Below are 20,056 nucleotides of genomic sequence, written 5' to 3'. Positions count from 1 at the left end.
GAAAGTGAATAAAATTCATGGAGATGCGTGAATGAAATTTGCTATTTTAAGATGTAAATGTACATTGGAGTTAACTATGTCAGGGTTTTTATGAACCGTATGGTCACATTTATTTATACTATTAGTTTAGATGAAGAAGATACCATTCCATTGCTTAACACACAGGTCCATTCTTTGAAGATTTATTGGTGGAAAGTCTTGGCAAAAGCCTGTAGATATCATATGGTCTGGACAGATAATTTATATGAATGTGTTGATTGGATAATTGTGGAATAATCTTGTTCATAGCTCTTCATAACTTCATTTAAAGCAGAAACAGAATTATTTGAAGAAGCCTAAGTTGTTGTCCTTCTAGTAATAATTTCAGAGTATTCTGAAGTATGCTGGGCAAAAACCAAGTAGACAATTGCTAGTAAATTCTGAAACTTAGTGACATTGAACTTATATCCACAATATCCTAGCAAAACAACATAAACAAAACCAATGATGGTAAAAGTAAAAATGCAAGTAGATTAAAAAGCTGAATGAACACTATTTTCTAGTGTTTGATGTGGACTACTTCTCATTTGGTTTTGTTTAAAATATGTAGAAGTGCTGTTCTTAAACCAAATAATTTTAATACTTGGATAAATCAAGTCTCTTTTTTTGTTCTTATTGTATTTTATAATATCAGTATAAAACCAAAGATAGAAGGAAACTGATTCTCATATGTGTCTATAACTGGGCAATTTTCAAGGTTATGAGTGCGTGAAGGGCAATTACTTAACCAGAGATATCGCACGGGAAAACATCAGCATGAAGTACTGACTTAGGTTGCTTAATTGAAGCGGGATTTTGTACATGTTTCAGTTTTTTGTGAAGTGTTCTTTTCATCAGAAGTGCCTGTTTTTGGTGTCTCAAGGCTTTCCTTTCTCTTCCAGAAAATGCTGGGACAGAAGAGATGAGTACTCCCTTTACTAAGGCCTGAAACTGCCTGTTGAAAAACAATCCTGACCAGGCAATATACGAATGGCCCAAGGAAGCCAACAAATTGATATTCAGGTTTTACATGACCTGCGACAGAAGTTTCCTGAGGTACCTGAAGGTGTTGTATCCAGATGCATGTTACAGGTCAGTGCTCTGTTCATGCCTGTACAAGCAAGCGGTGTTGTAATTTAAGCTTTCTGTGTGGATGTCCCCTTTAAAAGCAGATGTTTTTGTTTTTCTCTATAAATGAGACAAATATATGCAGCCAATTTCTTTATATTGCACAGCAAGCAAAGTGTTACATTGACCTCTCTTTTTCCAACCTAATCAGGGTTGGTCCAAAGCAAATCAGCTTGTAAATCAATAATCAGTGTGTGCTTTCAGACTACTGTCTCACCAATCAATATGCTCGTGCCTGTTGACCATCTCATGAGCCAAAACTAACTCTGGCAAAAGGAGGGATGCAAAGCCAACTTGAGTCCAGCATGGACAATTTAAGGCAATGCTACAAAGTGTGGCATTTTTAAATTTCATTTTAATTTTTATTTGAGTGTTGGAACAGGTCCAGAAGCAACTTTGTACCTGGTTTCCATCAGAATTAAAGGTGGGCCCTTGCCTGCGGGCAGGTTGGCCCTGATGCCCATTCCCAGCTCCCTTGGCCTGCAGAACCAGCACTGGTGGCCTTAGGTACCCTCTGCAGCAGGGAGCCTGGAGTGCAATGTGGGAACAGCCACACATCCAAGTTGGGCTCTCTCAGGCAGGGTGAGGTGCTTGTAGCTTTGCCTCCACCATGTTAGATCTGAGTGGGGGTGAGGCAGTGGTGTGCATCTGCCCAGGGCTTTGGCTGCCAGATGGGCTTCATTTTTTGCTGTACCTTTGGAGTATGTAGTTAATGGATTTCTGTTGGGCTTGATAATAACAAAACATTTTTGACCAGTGCTGTAGTTAGTGCTAAAGCTGCATATTCTCAACTTCTACATGCAACTGTCTGTTTGTAATTCTGCCACTATCAGAACACATACCATGTTTTGTGTCAGCTTCTTGTTCTGTAACATCATGTTAGCTACTTCAGAAGATAAATTAATTTGTTCTTCCAAAGCCCAATAGGGACACCTAAATGCCTAGAGATAACAAATGATGGTAGGCTTATTTAATTATGTTACTTAAACATGTTTGCTTTGCACTTTCCATTGATTCAAAGCATCCATATTGATTGATTTTGTTTTTCATTCTAAGATATTCAACGTTTTATTTGCTCTGGTTAAGAGAATTATCCAAATAGTCATACTGATCATCAGTATACACTGATAGGAAAAATGTTAGGTTATGGCTTCCCAGAAGTTAACTGTCTCTGGACTATGGCTAGGACATCTGTGGTTATGATTCAACATTCTTTATGTTGTAATTGTTTGGTTCGATATTTAGATGTACTTTTTAGTAGGAAATACATGTTTTTCTATACTTACATATGTATATGTACTCACACACGCATACGTCCAAATAAAGTGTTTGTCATGTTGGGAAGATTGTCTGTGACAATTTAACATTCATATTGCCAACACTTTATCATGACTCTCCAGTCTTTCTAGAGTAAGAAGAAAAAGTGAAAAGTGTGTTTCATCAACAGAAGTGGTTTTGATTTGCAAAAAGGCAAAATTCTGTTTGGGACTCATGAGCTTTCAAGCTTTCTCCAGTCCCTTCTTTTTCATTATTTAGCTGAAAAGGAAACTGAACCAGAGTATAAATTAACTGTACTTGTTCTCAGGACTGTACACTATTTTTATGTTAGTGCTCTGTAGGACTTTATACTACAAGTATAGTTTTGTTCTTCAAACTTCAGAACTGCTTGTTCAGCAGGGTCTGTGGACTTGATGGAATGAATGCATCAGTAATCATCTTTTGAATTTAATTCTTCATAAATTTAAGAACTAATGCTTGTCTTTTAAGAGACTCTACGGTCTTCATAACATTGAATACCTGGTTTTAATAAAAAGAGACTTATAACTGTGAAGAAAAGGTACTGCACATCCCATATTATGACAGATTTATGGGGAAGTGTTTTAAGTAGCTTTCATACAAGGATCTTTCAAAAACACTCTAGGGTAATTAATTTTCCATGTGTGCAGTATTGCTAAATTAAACTGTCACTGGAAAGCCACCTTTTTGTGAACTGACAGCTAAAGACTCACCGTGAAAATCCTGTCATGTTGGTGGTTCTTTGAAATTTCATGAGCTTGGGTTTCTCTGATGCAAATTCTAGCTTTGCTACTCTTTTTGGCTTGGGGTTTTGTTTGTTTGTGTTTCAGTTTGTTTGGGGTTGTTAAAAAAGCTGCCTAACGTGACTTCTTCAAACCAACAAATTTTGTGCTTGGGCTGATGGGAAAGATTGAAAAGCAGAATTTGAGAGTACTTGTTCACATGTTTTCAATGCTGCTGGAACAGTTTCTGAATCCTGAGTTCTGCCACCTTGTAGTTGAACATAGAGGAAGGAATTTCTTATAAAGACAGTAAGTGTAGTTTAGGTCAAAGACAAGTACTTGAGGACATTTGATATAAGAAATGCCTTGCCCCCACAGTACCTTATGTGCAGGCATTATATGTCAGGATGAAGTTACTTTAAGCTAGGAATTGCAAGAATACGCCAGGTGAGAATCTGAAAGAATATAAGCAATTGTGCAGTTTATAGTATTATTGATGAGGCTTTTATAACAAGGAAAGGGTTTTTTTGTATCACTATGAGTTGTGCAGAGAAAATGTACAGATACTTGAGTCATCCGCCATGAATTGTTTGTAGACAATCACTTACAGCTGTTTCTAAAGAAAGGTTTATAGCATTATATGCTTATAATGAAAAACTTAAGGAGAAGAGAATATGCAAATACCTGGAGGTAAATAACCGACTGTTGAAATACGTAATACAGCATACTGAAAACAGAGGACCACAAAAGAGCTAATAAGAGGAAACTGCTAAATCTAGGGAGTAAAAAGTCTTGGGCTGACAGCACTGAATATTCCTTAAAAGTTTTGTATCCCTCTCTTCTTCCCAACAATCCTCCTGCATTCAGCTCTCCCATTCTCCTCATTTAAAGGAGTCACTGCAGTGTCCACAGTCTGTGGCTATTGTTCCCTATTCTATTTTTTGTGTCCAGAGCATTCTGTACCTGCTCAAGTCTGCGTCCTCTCCTTGCTTCCTCATTTCCCTCCAGCATTCTTATTCTTTCTTTTTTTTTCTTTCTCTTTCAGGGTGCCAACATTTTAAACTCAATTGGGACATGGGCAGAGATAAGATGAGGGGTATTGTTTTGCTGGAATATGCTCAGTTCTGCCATCAACCGGTTCTGTGATCTGTAAAGAGCTAGAAGCGGTTGAAACTCTGCCTCTGCCAGCCAGAAGATGCCAGGGGTTCCATGTACCCCGGTTTCCCCTTTGAGTTCTCCAATTTTCTCATTGACGTCACTGAAATTTTGGAATTGATTGGATGCGATCTTTAAAAAGAAAAAAAAAATTATCCAAAGAAATGCATTCAAGCTGAATGTAAGGGCCTTGCAAGCTTGGCCTGTTCCTTTTTGGTTTGGTATTTTTGGCCTTTCTGTTAATAATTTTATTCACTTCATGCAAAATCTGCCTTTGAAATCTTTCTAGCTTGTTTTTCTGTGGCATCCTATCTTTTTCCCTTTTCTGGTTCCCTTTTCTCCTTTACAACAAATACCAGGCTATTGTTCTTATCTTTTCTTACCCACTGTTCTGTCCGCGTGTTTTTCTTCACTACTAACTTCCTTTGATTACTTTGTCCTCTGGTGCTTATTCAAAACTAGAGCCAATATACATATCATCAACTTGATCCATTTTTCATATCTCTGAATACATTTTTGCAGCAATCTTATATAGAATTGGCTTGTTAGATAGCCTTTAGGAAATCCTGTCATTTTAAAAGGTTTTGTGGCTGAGGTTTTTTTGGGGATTTTTTTACTTTAATTTGGAAGAATTCAGAACTGTACTGGTCTGTATGAACACGTAGTTTTGGTTTGGTGAAGTTTAGCCTTATCCCTCCCCACTTCTGTTTTCTTTTTTCTTTTTTTTATGTAAATCTGTAAGGTAGAGACAGTCCTGCTATGTCTACACAACACTGTGAGCTTCATCATGGTTGAAGAATGAGAAATGTCTGCTAGTTTAACAAAAATAGAAAGCATGTAGCATGGATCAGTTTATCTGGTTGTGGTACTTTTTAACTAACTGATGATGTTGCTACTTGGCACACGCAAATTTTTTCCTTGATCACCTGCATTTTTTTTCTAGTAACTGTTTCTATGTGCTGGATGGATTTGCCACCTATATAGTATTAATAATATGGACCTGAACAGGTGCTCTTCTGGCTGAAAGTATTAATCTTTATTTCTTGGGGGGTTCTGTGTGAAAGGTGATGAAGACAGAGCACAGTATAAAGAAATTAGATCACTGATGCATGTTCACTCTTTCTAAAAATCCTTATGTAGGAAACTGAACTGGAAAGATTAGAGTACAATATTATTAAACGTGGAAAAGGAGGTGAGAGATTAGCAATTTGCTTCTGAAATGTTCTTTAAAAAGAATTAGCTAGGCTGTAGTTTCTGTTCTAAGTCATCCTATTACAGGTTTTAAAAGGCAAGAATATAAGTATTTAAAAACTTTGCAACCAGTGGTTTAAAACGAAAACACAATTGTCCTCTGGATTTTCAATTAATAGCTTTATCTTACAAAAGAGTAATCCTGCTGTATTTGTATAAACTGGATTTTTACATTTCTTCTGAAGTCATGTACAGTTCCTTGGGTCAGCATGTTTCTTCTCTTCATAAGATTTGCTTTCTGTTTTCAGCAGGAGGTAATGCATAACTGGTATTGAAGTGTTTGGGAAGACATTTAAAATAAGCATGTGTTTTTATTTCTGTTTTGAAGTTATTAATCAATACTATGCAGATGCTGTGAATCCATCCCTGCTGTCATTTTGTTCCCTAAAGCCAGAGATTTGGTCTCTGCTGAAGATGGTTCTGAAACTGAGAAGGAATAGAGAAAGTATTCACCCTAGGTGTATCGTACTGTATAAAGCTAGCTTGCCAAGGTGCAGCATCTCCCTGTCACTGCTTCAGAGGCAATGCAGATTTCTGCCCTTGGTGCCACTGGCTGAGTCACAGTTCCCAGAGCAGTGAGCTTCCCATGCAAGCCCTTTGTGTAGAGCAGCTATGCTAGCCAGCCACCTAAAGCTTTCTATCTGATGCTCTATTGTTAATTTTTCAGTTACGATTGGATGTATTCATACTGTGACAGTATTTTGTCAGTAATGTAAACTTTCATCTATCTTTTTTAGAATAACAATAATTTGGATGCCTGTTGTGCAGTTCTCTCTCAGGAGAGCACAAAGTATCTCTACGGTGAAGGAGACCTGAGTTTTTCAGATGACTCTGGGATTCCTGGACTACGAAATCACATGACATCTCTTAATTTGGATTTGCAGTCACAGAACGTCTATCACCATGGAAGAGAAGGAGGTAGAATGAATGGAAGTAGGACTCTAACTCACAGTGTTAGTGATGGACACCTTCAAACCAGTCAGTCCAACAATGAACTGTTTCAGCAGGAACCACAGACAGCACCTGCGCAGGTTCCACAAGGATTTAATGTCTTCGGGATGGCTAATGCAGTTAGTGCTTCTAATCCAGGGCAGCATCTTGGATTTCACCTAGGCAGCAAAGGAGTATCTAACTTGTCTCAACAAACACCCAGATTCAACCCCATTATGGTAACTTTAGCCCCAAACATCCAGCCTGGTCGCAATACCCCAACGTCTTTGCACATACATGGTGTACCTCCTCCTGTACTTAACAGTCCCCAGGGAAATTCTATCTACATTAGGCCTTACATCACAGCTCCTAGTGGTACCGCTCGACAGACGCAGCAGCAGCCAGGCTGGGCATCTCAGTTTAATCCCATGCACCCTCAGCAAGTCTACCAGCCTTCGCAACCAAGTCCCTGGACTACTATTCCTACATCCAGTACTACGCCACATACCTCATCGCAACACTCAACACAGCCAAACCAGCAAGGCCACCAGACTTCTCATGTGTACATGCCTATCAGTTCTCCTACTACTCCACAAGCACCTATGATTCATTCATCTGGTAGCTCACAATCTTCTGCTCATAGCCAATACAACATTCAGAATATATCCACAGGACCTCGCAAAAATCAAATTGAAATCAAACTTGAACCGCCACAGAGAAACAGTTCTTCTAAATTGCGTTCAACTGGCCCTCGCACCTCCACTGTTCCCTCTTCCCTCAACAGCCAGACATTAAGTAGAAGTCAACCCACTGTTTACATATCGGCCAGTCCTCCAAATACTGATGAAGTGATCACACGTGGTCAGCCCAAGGTCTACATTTCAGCAAATGCCACGACAGGAGATGATCAACTTGTGCGGAACCAACCCACGCTTTTCATATCGACAAATCCTGGAGTATCAACTACTGCTAGGAATATGTCTGGTCAAGTAAGCATGGGTCCTGCATTTATTCATCACCATCCACCCAAGAGTCGAGCAGTGGGCAACAGCACCACTGCAACCTCTCCTCGAGTGGTTGTTACGCAGCCTAACACAAAATATACTTTTAAAATTACAGTTTCTCCAAATAAGCCCCCTGCAGTTTCCCCAGGGGTAGTGTCCCCAACTTTTGAACCTACAAACCTTCTAAACCTTCCTGATCACTTTGTTGAACCAGAGGGTATCCAGCATCTTACTGACCCTGTTTTAGCACATGTGGATAGGATCAGTGATGCACGGAAATTGAGTATGGGATCTGATGATGCTGCCTACACGCAAGGTAATATTCTTAATATAAATTGTAGAGATTTTGACCAGGTTGTCAATTCAGTGTATAGATTGCAGAACAGGAAACAGCTAGTAACTTTTGTGATGTTAATACAGTAGCTTTAATTTTAGCATTTGTGAGTGTTTCCTAAATAAATAAAAGCATTTTATAAGCAAATCATAGATTTCTTTTTATGGTAAAGACATGTAACTGAATACTTGGAGATATTCTCCTGTTTGTCTTGCATAGATATGTTATCTGTTTAATGAAGTGGAGTCATACCATCTTCATTTTATGTTGCTATGAAAGAAACATCTACGTTTGTTCAACTTGTCCTAGTGATTTAAAGCTACAATTCAGTTGTCAGATTTTTGAATCAGTTGAGGTACTGTTTGCATTGGATAATGTTCCTTTTTTGGGGGGGCAAGTGTTATTTAAGAAAGAAAAGCAGACTTCAGAAGCAATTAATGGGACAAAGTGTTGGCCTGACCTCCATGTTTCCTACTGTGTGTCTGACAATAAAATGCTTAAAGTCTTGACACTCACTTCTGTTACATTTTAAAATGTGAGAAGAAACACCAAACCAAAGGGATCAGTGGTATTAGAGGGGTAAAACTTAGAATATATGACACATCTGTTAATCTTTTTCTTCTGTTTTCATGGGTTTGCATGCTTTTATTACCAACTTGATGGTTTATTAACCCTCCTGTAAGCTTTTTACATAAAAATGTTGAATGAGTCTTAGGATGTTTAAACAATATTTATGATAGGTTGTCAAAATAATTTGTCTTTGACCTCGTTGGTCCTCTCTGGACTTACCAAACAATTCAGAATTTAAAAAACTGTCTTCTTCCACAACCAGTGTAAACATTCTTCAGATTAATTTAACCATTTTATTTTGTGTAAGTACAGTGATCAGGACACTGGAAACCAGGTCTGCATCTGGAGTACTGTGTTAATGAAGTAAATAAAAAATTGATTCTAGCTTGTGCACTACTCCTTTGGTGAGGAGTAGTCAATCCTGACTCAAAAGTTTCCAAAGGTTATGTGTCAAGCCTAAAAAGCTAATCATCCTTACATTCTCTTATGTTCAGTGCATAAAAAACTTCAGAAAATTCATCTGTAGGTAAACAAAAAAATTGCCCTCCAGACTGTATTTCCTTATCTTACTTTGGAGGGAGACTTACCTATCTGCATTAGTCTTAGTCCTGGAAGACGTCATATACCAGAAATTAAGCAATTGAAATCTTGCCCTTAGGCTCTAAACACTCTTCTAGATCATGAACTTGCTTGCCAAGCAAGTTGGGTACTTTTAGGGGGTTGGTTGCAAAACTGCACTTAAGATATTTTTGAGGAGTTTTCTCTTTCTTCTCTCTTTTTCCTTTGGAGGGGACTGACTTCTAACAGTCGACTTCTTTGTCTCTTGTACTCTTGGTAGTGATGGCCACTGTAACCTCCTGCACAATCTCTACAAGCTGCAGGTATTAGTATTCAGTTTATTGAGGTGAGGCAAGCTTGATATACAATCTGGAGTTCCAGAAGCATTGACCTCATATCTGCTGTGACCTCATATCTGCTGTGGGGCCCAGCTCTTCCTGAAGGCAAGCTGCAGCTTTTAGATGATGTGTACATGTATGTGGGCTGGTACAACTTTAGGGACCTCAGGAAATCGCCATCCTTCTGTGTCCTTCACTAGAAAGTGCACTTATACTTATGAAGTTCTTCACATGTACAGAGATGTTTTGCATTTCCTGCATGTGTGCTCCATTTCTACTGCAATAAGTGAAGTTTTTCTAACATTTTTTTATTAATTAATATTTGGAAAGTTGAGAAATTTGTAATAGATTTACTTGTATGATATCGATATCTGAAGCCCTAACTGTTGCTTTTAAACATGTTTCTTACACTTAACAGTGGTTTTTTTTCCCCCTCTTGTATACAAAAAGGGATTTGAGTTACCTCATGTTTTCTGTGTTCTAAACTGTTTATGATTTAGCCAGACTACCAGAATCCTTCCATGTGAGATGCTTGTTTCATTTTAATTTTAGCCAGAGAAGATGAGTGGTTTCTCTGGCCATGATTAGAGAAAAATGTATTTTCATCAGCTTTTCCATTTCTGTCAGAATGCTCCTTATCTTGACAGGGGGAATGGAAACTGGCTTGGGTGAAAAGAAACCTTGGGATGGAAGATGGAGTTGCTTTGATGTCAAATGAAATTCCCTTTGCTCTTTTTATTTATTTTACATTTATATGCATGGCCCAATGCAGGAGGAAAGAAGATGTGTTGGACCACTGTAGATGCTGCTGCTTGCCACCAAACAAGCTTTACTTAATTATAGTGTGTGTAGACACCTCAGTCTCCTTCCATATTTCAGGCTTCCCTCCCAAGAAAATCACAGTGGGTAGTAGAAGGCTGCCACAGATCTGTCTTATTTGCTGCCAGACCTGGAGGTTATATAATGTGTACAGGAGTGAGTGCTACTCAGATAAAATCAGTGTCATTTCCCTGGAATGCTTGGTTGTATCTCTGGCACTGACTCCATGATCCTAAGAAACTTGCTGTCACCAGACTTTTCAGAGCTGGTTGCTGTGGGATGTTTCTTATTTTCTAGGATTCTAGTTTGCCATACTGAGGACTCGCTTGTGGAAATGTTGGGTGCATGTGTCCACTGTTTGAAGTCAGTAAAAACTCATAATGCTGTGAACTGAGTAAGGCTAGGTGCATGCCCAGAAGGACAACCAAAAGAGGAGCATTTTTATGCTCCTCTGTTTGTTAATCATTCTGTTAGTGTGCAGGAGTATTCCCATTAAATTAGCAGAGATTACAATTTATAATTGGTTCTCTTCGTATGAAGTAAAGTGAGATTTTTGTATGTAATTTAGGTTAATATGAAGTGTCTTATGGATGAAGAATTGGAATCCTGTTAGAAAGTGGAAATTCTGTACTCACAATTTTGTGATGTATGCTCTGTATGCGTGTCATGTGACAAGTAGTGAGGCTGATCAGTTGCTTTATAGTTGGTCATTCTGCATATAGCTTTCCGTCTGTATAATGGGAAGGCATCTCATCAAGAAATTGCATAATAAAATCACTAGGCTTTCTTACTAGGGAACTTAAGTCCTTTGGTTAAATATTACATGGCTTTTACTGTGATGTTTTCATATTACTTTCTTTAACTTGAAAGAGGATGGTGTGCAAAGTTGAGTGAATCACTGGTACCAACTAAAGTCACATATATGGAGCATGTTTGCTTAGCAATTCTTGCCACTGTGTTTTTAATGTAAATAAATTAATTAATAAACTAGATCAGTAAATTGACATTTTTCACAGGTCTTGCTTTGGTTTCTTGGAGCTTTTTAAAACTTTAAAAAAGAAATAAAGCTGCAGGAAACAAATCTTTAATTCTTAGCCAGTTCTTGTAGATGGTTAAGAAAAAGAACTTGAATGGGATTCAGCTGTGGCCCATGCTCCTAGGGGCTCTGAGCCTGTTGCATCATGTGGTCTAAGAAAAAATAACACTTTATATTTGACTCTGTATATCAGGCCCAACTCTTCATTGATGCTCTTTTTAAAAAATTAAGTGAAGAGAGTATTGAAAAGAGAGAACAAAACAAAAAAAACCCAGTTTGATCTATTGAAGTTGTATATCAGATGACTGAATTTTGTGCAGCTTCAAATACAGGTTTTGAAAACATGCACAAGCATAAGTGTGTTTTGAGACTCTCGTGAACCTCCTGCCACAGTGTAATTGCATTGCCAGAAATCCCCTCCGTATCTGGCAAACTAAGAGATTTGGGAAATACATAGGTCTCTAGGATAGGGCAAAATCGTATTCCTAGATTAGAATTTCTCTTAGAAACACTTAAAAGACACTCTAACTTTAAAATTCACATTCAGAGAGTCTTTGAGAAAACAATTATGCATACATTTACAAAATTAAAGGTATATTTACTGCCTGACTGAAAAGGTCTCTGGGAGAGGAAGAGTGAACTTTTGTCCTCCAGACTTTTATACTCCTCCTTGTAATTATAATGATGCATAATCTTTATGCGAAAAATGTGCACTTTGGATGTCAGAGGAAACAGTGGCATCTGCCAGAGCATTGAAGTGTTCTGCACTGTGCTGAATGCAAATGTGCACAAGTGTGAAAAGCTAAATGTGCCAAATAACCTGTTTGCAGGTTATTTAATTAAGAAGTTGAACTGCATTGTTTTTCTGAACGTTTTCAGTTGCTCTGAGCAACACTAGAGGGAGCTGAATACTTAAATTGCCAGTTTCCATTCATAACTACTGCACTGAAATACAGGGAGGGTTTTGTCTTCCCCCCACCATTGTTTTCCTGCAGCTGCCAAATTGGTATTTAAACAAAATTACCAAATTATATATGGAAGTGTCCACTTAAACCAATCTCTTTCAAGTTCCTTATCAAAGTTACTTTTAATAGTAGAAGGATAGCATAATGGTATCAAGTGATTCTTCTTTAATCACAATGGTAATTTTTAATGTGTTTTTAAAACCTGTTGGGATTTGAAATTGTCAGATGGTAGTCACAAAGCTCCTTGGAGAATAAATTGCATAACTTTCCAGACATGACATGAAAATGAAAAGCATGTAATAGTGCTGTGGGCTTCCATCAATGCCTCCTCCTCCTTGTGCAGTTCCGTAATGACAGCTGAATTTCTAAACCTCGCAAGTGAGAGAACATCAAAATGAGAAATGATGGGTTTTTCCCTTTACAAGAGTAGCTTAAAAAAGGACATGAGGGATGCACAAGCAAAGTCTTGGTCGTAGTTGAACTCTTGAGGTCATGCCATGCCGTGCAACCTGATATTCTGGGAACAACGCTCCTCACCTACCACATCCAGCTGCACTGGCTATTTGCCAGCAGCCTGCATCCACAGTTTGACAGGTCTGAAGGGTTTCTGAGTCTGGGCAGTGGAGCATGGCTGTGTTGCCTCAGCAGTCTTACCAAGGTAATGAAAACAGAAGAAACTGTCTAAAAGTGGAAATAAAATGTAGAAAGAAAAAGGGCTTGTACACTCTGCAGAAGAAGAAGCAAAGTAGTCTTTGATTTCCTTTCTTTTAACTTGCAGCTACATTTGCTGTTTGTAAAAGGCAGATTTTCAAGAGGAGAGAATGTCTCTTGAGATTACTTACCTGATAATTCCCAGTCTTTGACAAAAATCTTTATCTTGAGATTTCAGTTTTTGTATTTTTATTTTACATATGAGCACAGCTGCCATTTTTACTCTAGCGCAACTACTGTGACCCAAAACAAAGGTATGTTTATGAAAACTCTGATTTGAACGAAATGTACCAGAAACTAGGTGTCATTTCAGTATCTTGAGAACATTTGTGGCTCAAAAGCTTAGGCTGGATCTGAGTACAGCCTTGCATTTTGTAACACTGTTCAAAAATAGTTTGGCATGGTTCCTCCTTTTAAAGAGCCTCTGGAAGACAAAATGCCATGTGTGAATGAATGAATGAGCAGGCAGGAGCTGCAGGAGAAGGTAGTTCTGCTTGCCAAAGATGTGGAAGGTTGCATCTTTTTGATGTGTTTTTTTTTTCCTCTGCTACTATTTGGGAAACCTAGGTAAACAGATTTGAGTAGTTCTTATATTTGGGTACCTGAAGAAATTGTGAGGAATTAAAAATCATGTTCCAGCTACAGTTTGGCTTAAAGACTTTGTGAGGCAAATTTGATATTTTTAAAATACCTTGTTATTGCTACTTCTTTATAATTTCCAGGGTGATAATAAAAGTATTCATAGTCTGTGAAACTGATCACAGTTGATATGAATTGCTAGTTTAATGGATGAATGAGTGACTGTGCAGAAGTTAAAATTATTCTTTGGTTTATTTAATGAAATACATTTTTATAGAAGGTGATTATTACTTTGAGCAGTGATATCTACTTTTGTGATGATATTTAATAGTAAACCTGCCTGCAATGAAATAAACTTTTTAGATTGCATTAATTTGTATCATCTACTACTTGGGTTCTTTATACTTTTCAAAAATTGTGGTTTGAATGTTAACTTCATTGTTTCTAAATTAGGTCTCCTTGTGCCTTTGGCTTTACAAATAGTAAGCAGTTTCATAAATTGGAAGCTGAGCTAATGATTCTGCACCGTAGTTGAGGGGTAAAATGACATACAGTCCAGCTTTTGACAAATACCACAGTTTGCTAGTGATGTGCTTATTTCTGGTTTGGTTTCATGTGGTGGGTTCTACTAACACTGGATCCAATCCTGATTGTAATAAGCATATATAGTGCTCCATATTGCAGTTGTCTGAAATCCTTTTCATGCTACCTGTTTTACAATGGTTAAGATGAATACACAAAGAAGTATTTGTTCCTGGCTTTAGGTAGTCATTTGTAGATTTTTACAAATTACAGGTAAATTTTGCATGGCTATTTATTACGTTGTATGGCTTTCTCGTATTTGCTTGTCTGTAGTTAGTTTGTGCTGTTTTCAAAAATACAGCACTTTCTGTCTTATGGCAGAGATTTTCCAGTGAGGAAATTTGGAAAAGCAGTCTGTAGTAGTGGTTTTTCCTGTTTTTTCCCAAAAGAATACTAACTTGCATCTTAATCTGATGTTGCCATGTGAAGGATAATAAAGTAGATAAAATGGGACTTTATGTATTGCAGCTTTACTGGTACACCAGAAGGCCAGAATGGAGCGACTTCAACGAGAACTTGAGGTTCAAAAGAAAAAGTTGGATAAACTAAAATCAGAGGTCAATGAAATGGAGAATAATCTAACACGAAGGCGCCTGAAAAGATCGAATTCTGTTTCCCAAATTCCATCAGTAAGTTGAAACGTCTGTAGGGTGCAAACCTAAACCACAAGCAAGTGTGGTCTGTCACAATAAATTAAAGGAAGAGTTGTTCATATATTGACAATATACTATGGACAGGCAGTGTAGTTAGAATTAAGCTGGTAAACATGGAGTTTAGAGTAAAGACTAAAAATGTGTCATTTAACCACAATCTTGCAGTTCGCTAGTTGCTTTGTGAAGTATTGCTTTTAAAGGCTGTCACAAAAGGTTTGACCTGGTAGTCCTTACAGGTTAATACTCATACTGCTATCACACCAGGTACTTTTTGGTGCATATACTGATCTCAAAGAAACTGATTAATGCACCAGTTTTCAGTACTGGATGATCATCTGTTGATCTGGTGGACCAGACCACTGGCTGTGTCTTTACTGCAGTTTGGAGTTGTTCAGTCTGCTCTGAAGTCTGATGAGAGCAAACTGTTCAGTGAGTCTGGAAGGCTTTTGTAAGATTATGCTTGGATTAAAAGAAAGCTGGTCATTAGGGCAGATTCTTTTATCATCGTTTCTGAAATAACTAAATGCTATTTATCTGTGCGTGAATAGTAACTGTTCATAAACTGGGAAAATTAGTCTAACAGGCAGATTTATTTTTTCAGCTGGAAGAAATGCAACAGTTAAGAAGTTGTAACAGACAGCTGCAGATAGACATAGATTGCCTAACCAAAGAGATTGATCTTTTTCAAGCAAGAGGTACAGTATGTCTTAGTACATCAGTAACTGTAAATGTTGATTTTCTTTTTTTCACTGTCCACATGGTTTCAAAAAAGTCTATGTCATAAATTATGGATATAAACATGTTTTGCAAAATCATCACATTATTTTTAGTGAAACCATGGAAGAAAATGTCTTTAAAGCCTGTTGTTTTTGTTGGCCATATGATTTTCCTAATCCCACAGTCATTCATATTTCATACTTGGCTCAGAAGGCAGAAGTTTGTGATGCCATTTATTTTTTAAATGCTGGGGGGGAATATTTAGTTATTTAGTACCAAAGAAAGGGAGTAAGTTTCTTGGACAATACAATTACACGTGTGTCCATCTCTCTCTTTTTTTTTTTTGGTTTGTTTTTTGTGTTTTTTGTTTTGTCTGTAGTGTCTCGAGTTAGCAAATATAAAGTACGGTTGTAACTTCCAGTGTGCTCTCTGCTTTCCTTGTCTGCAGGGACACAACCTTTGGTCTTGGGGGTGAAATTATGAGACAACTGAGCCAGTTCAAGAACTGCCAACACTAAAACCTTCTCTCTTCCTGCTTCTCTCTCTTGCCACTTACTGAGCTCTGGCTCTGTATTCGTTTTTTAGATCCTTTGCAGAGAGGATTCTGTTCACGAGCCAAGCTAAAACTTGCATTGCTGGAAAAGCTTGCTACCGCTGATGTGAGGGAGAGGCACAGGAAGGGAGGACTGAGATAGTGAGAGGGAAGGAACTGATACTTCCCACTTTCAGAGCAGTGAGCTGTTAGATCAGTTGGGACACGAACCGCAAAAATTCTGCTTCAGATAATAAACCTGAAGTTCAGGAGGAGGTAGGCAGGTATGCTAAATGTAATGCTGCTCTAAAAACTTGACCTTAAATGCTGCTCTAAAAACTTGACCTTAAATAGAGTGACTGATGGGTGATTTTTTTTTTTTTTTTTTGCTTGTTGCAGTAAATTGCATTTAGAACTTCCTCTGAGTTTTAATTCTAAGCATATATAATACTGCATTGTAGGTAAGATATCTGAGTAAAGTTGCAATTTAGAAAAAGTCAGCTAAGATTTACTAACAAAATGGTTTTAAAGAGTAGCAGAAAAAGATACCTTTAAAGGAGTCTAGTTTGATAGATTTTTGTCTCTGACTTTATAGTGCATATTTTGGGCAGTAAGTTTCTTAAAGTGTATTGTAATCACTATATCTCACTTAGGTCTGTATTGATACCTTGATATAAAAGGTGATGAGTGAATAACAGTATTGTTGCAGAATTAGTGCCAGAAAAAAAGAATATACCTCCCTATTCAAGTTTATTTTTTTAAACTGCTGCACTTCTTTTTTTTTTTTATTTTTAGGACCACATTTTAATCCCAGCGCTATTCATAATTTTTACGATAATATTGGATTTCTTGGTCCCGTGCCACCAAAACCCAAAGGTATTGTATTGATAAAATTTGGATTTGATACAAATACCTGGTTTGTATCTAATATCAAGTTCTAATTTACGACTCTTAGGTGTTGATTACGAAATAGATTACTTGAAAAGCATACAAACCTTGCGTTTTATTTGTATTGGCAGTAAGTATGCTTCTGTTTGCTCTCATTTCCTCTCTATTCATACATTCAGGAAAGAGAAGTATATTAAATGGGTTATGTTAAAGATAATATATTGTAAGGTAATTTATGTAATGGAAGTATCCATCTTTCTTTAAAAATGAGCATGGAGTGTATTGCTTAGGAACCAGTGAAATTCATTCAGATGACTTCGGTATCTTAGTTCTTCATTAACTTTAATTTTCATTTCATTTTGAACTTCAATTTAGCTATCATGTAGGCTTTGACTTAAACCAGAAATACTGCTGTTCACAAAAGAACAAAAATAATTCTTCTTGCAACTGTGATCAGTACCATTGTACTTCTGGAACTCTTGCTGTCATTTTGCAGCAATTGCTATTGATTAGTTGCTGATGAGATGTTCTCCAGATAAAATAATGGGCTAAAAGGATTTTGCAGTTGCCTAAACCAGGGAGCCGTTAACTTAAGAAGTCACTCCTGTGTCTTTTCATCCTTTTCATTTCTTTTCTTTCTTCTTCCTTTCTGTTTTAAAATAAGTGAAGATTACAGTCTAACACACCATGCAAAAAGATGTGTTGGTATAGTTGGGAGGATTACTCTGTAGCATGACAGAGCCAGGTAATGGTTTCTCTTTAGTACATCTGCCTGCTGAGCTGGCTTAAGAACTGCTACCTTCTTTCTAAGACAAAAAGTTAAACATGTCAAAGGGTTACAAAGCACATACTTCTTGTCATAATCAATTTTAGACCACTCCATAGATCTCAGACTTCTAAATCTTGTCCATGTTTCCAGTGCTAATTAATTTGCAAATTTTACCTCCGTTTTATGCAGTAGCTTTGAACTGGGGGAAGAAAGCAGAGTTAAGGGATGGGAAACTTGATTTTTGTAGTTTTACCTTGAGCCTTTTGGCTGACCTACAATCAAGCTGTAGTCATGGGGGTGGTAAAAGGCTGATTCTGTCACTTTTAATAACTGTGCTGTTCTCAGAAGAGCAAGATAGCTCTCAGTTACTGAAAAAAATCTCAAAATTCTTTCCATGCTGTTTTCAGTTAGTAACTGCTTATCTTATCTCTTCCATGTCACAGATCAGAGGCCCATTGTGAAAACACCAAAGACTGTTCCCGACACAGATGAAGATGAGGGAGCTCAGTGGAGTTGTACTGCCTGTACTTTTTTAAATCATCCAGCCTTAAATCGCTGTGAACAGTGTGAAATGCCCAGGCATTTCTGAGCCAACAGGCCCATTACCTTCCGTAAAACCGTAGCAAACATACAAGGAATTGTCCAGGCATTGGGGGGGCAAAAAAACGCATTTATGCATAGGATTTTGTAAAGTGGAAGGTGTGATGAGATGGTATTTTGCTAATGTTAAATGTCAGTCCACAGAGCAAGCAATACCTCAGAGTTGTGTCACAGGCAGTTGGCGCTGATCAGCTGAAGGGCAATCGGCTGAGAGGCTCGCCAGCTGCCTAAACCATGTACAGTATTACCGGTAACACACACCGTGTTCAGTGCCTGGGTGTTGCCCATCCTCTTCTCTACCCCCATGTCACTACTGAACTTTGACAGGGGAAAGGAATAGAGTGCTAGTGTTTTTGTTTTGAGAACGTTCAATGAAACACTACATGCACAGAGGAGATCTTAAAAGGAACAAGGTTTAAATATTTAAACTGTTTGCTGCCACATAGTGCCTTTGATAAAGGGAAGAACTTCACAAATCAGTGAAGTTTACCTTGTCTTCCCTTAAAACATCTCTGTGAAGCCAGAAATCAGTACAATCACATCTAAAGATGAAAAGGAAAAACTGCATGCGTTGTCTGTACAATACACACAGTGAAATACCCCAAAGCTTTTCCTACTGTACATAGCTCTAGAGCCTGCTTTAAGTGATTTCTTTTCCTCACCTTTATTATTTTCTTGTACTTCTGTATGTATAGTGTAATAGTCTTTTTGTTAACTTTCTTTTTTTTCCCTTTAAGTGATTAAGCACGATCATGTCCCCTTTTTTAAGCTTTTATCTGAGAGAAGCAATGCCTTAAAATAAGAGCATTAATAAGAAACTATGCACAAAATAGCTTTCCTCTGCTCGTTCTGTACATTGCTCTTGTAAATGCTGATGATCTGTGAAGACCTGCAGATGCAGCGTGGTAAAAGTGCAGGAAAAGTTGGAAGAATTATGCATATAGTTCACTCTGTACACTGAGTTTTACGGTGGGTGACACAAAGGAAGCATTTTGTCTGGTGTGAGGAAACTTTATACTAGGAAACTTTCAACCCACCAACAGATCAGCATCCGAGTTAAGCTTGCTTCATCTGCTGGGTGTCTTGCAGACTCCTGAAGAGAGATTCATTGGGGAAGTACATACAGTGCCAAAATCAACAGCAGCAGCATCATACAGCTTTGTTCAAGGACTTTAAATGCTTTCCTGTTTTGGCAGCCAGTTTCTAAACCTGACTTTGTGGTGAAGTCTCATATTTATAGAAAACAAGGATAGCAATATTTAGGACAACTGAAATAAAGGCTGGAAAAGAGAAATCAAACAGACTTGAACACTGAAGCAACCTCAAGCATCTCTTATTTTGATGATCTATTTTTTTTAAGGAAAATACTCACATGTTCGGGGATGTATGTAACCGAGATCAAGAAAATGGAATTCCAGTACAATTATGCATAAAAGACGGCACGAAAAGAATTATGTAGCAGCAGCGCTTAGTGAGGCTGGAGGGAGTGCTAACAATGTAGCAAGAGACAAAGTAGACTGTCACCCACTGTAAACATCCGCCAGTGGACACTTTTATTAGAAGTTTTACAAGTGATCTATGTGAATGCACAGAGGCCTTTGTTTTGAAGGCTTTGCATTTTTTTTATGTGGGAAGAAAATGTCAATCCCAGGTAATTAGGCAGTAGACCCAAAGCACTTGCATTCAATGCATTTTGTTTATAAAATGAGGCCTTGTTTTTCAGCTTCATCTGCAGTTCTATGTGAAGATTGACAAATCAGTTTTTACCTGTTTATTAATAAAACCTAATTTGGATATCTTGAGTTGATGGTTTTGTGATTTAGCTGGGTAAACTGCCTTTGTAACAGATAAGTTATTTATAAAAATTAAAAAAAAATATATTCTAATGTTTTCTTTTGTGA

General features: G+C 37.7%; 1 protein-coding gene across 2 annotated transcripts; it reads left to right on the top strand.

Annotated features, from left to right (window-relative positions):
• The first annotated feature begins 920 nt into the window (after positions 1-920).
• Positions 921-20,048, top strand: TAB2 (TGF-beta activated kinase 1 (MAP3K7) binding protein 2). 2 transcript variants are annotated; one of them, XM_033055582.2, is made up of 6 exons: positions 921-1,110; positions 6,308-7,820; positions 14,465-14,625; positions 15,251-15,344; positions 16,694-16,774; positions 17,999-20,048. In XM_033055582.2, exons 1-6 carry the CDS (start codon positions 1,009-1,011, stop codon positions 18,142-18,144), a joined length of 2,097 nt encoding a protein of 698 aa, XP_032911473.1. In that variant the 5' UTR covers positions 921-1,008; the 3' UTR covers positions 18,145-20,048. The 2 variants fall into 2 exon arrangements, with proteins under 2 accessions (XP_032911473.1, XP_042635057.1); XM_042779123.1 differs by lacking the exon at positions 921-1,110 and adding an exon at positions 4,407-4,500.
• Positions 20,049-20,056: the final 8 nt, after the last annotated feature.

Source organism: Catharus ustulatus, chromosome 3 (assembly GCF_009819885.2).
Source record: "Catharus ustulatus isolate bCatUst1 chromosome 3, bCatUst1.pri.v2, whole genome shotgun sequence".
In the NCBI taxonomy this organism is placed as follows: Eukaryota; Metazoa; Chordata; class Aves; order Passeriformes; family Turdidae; genus Catharus; species Catharus ustulatus.
Note: the sequence above shows the minus strand (reverse complement) of the source record. Positions and strands in the feature narration are given on the sequence as shown.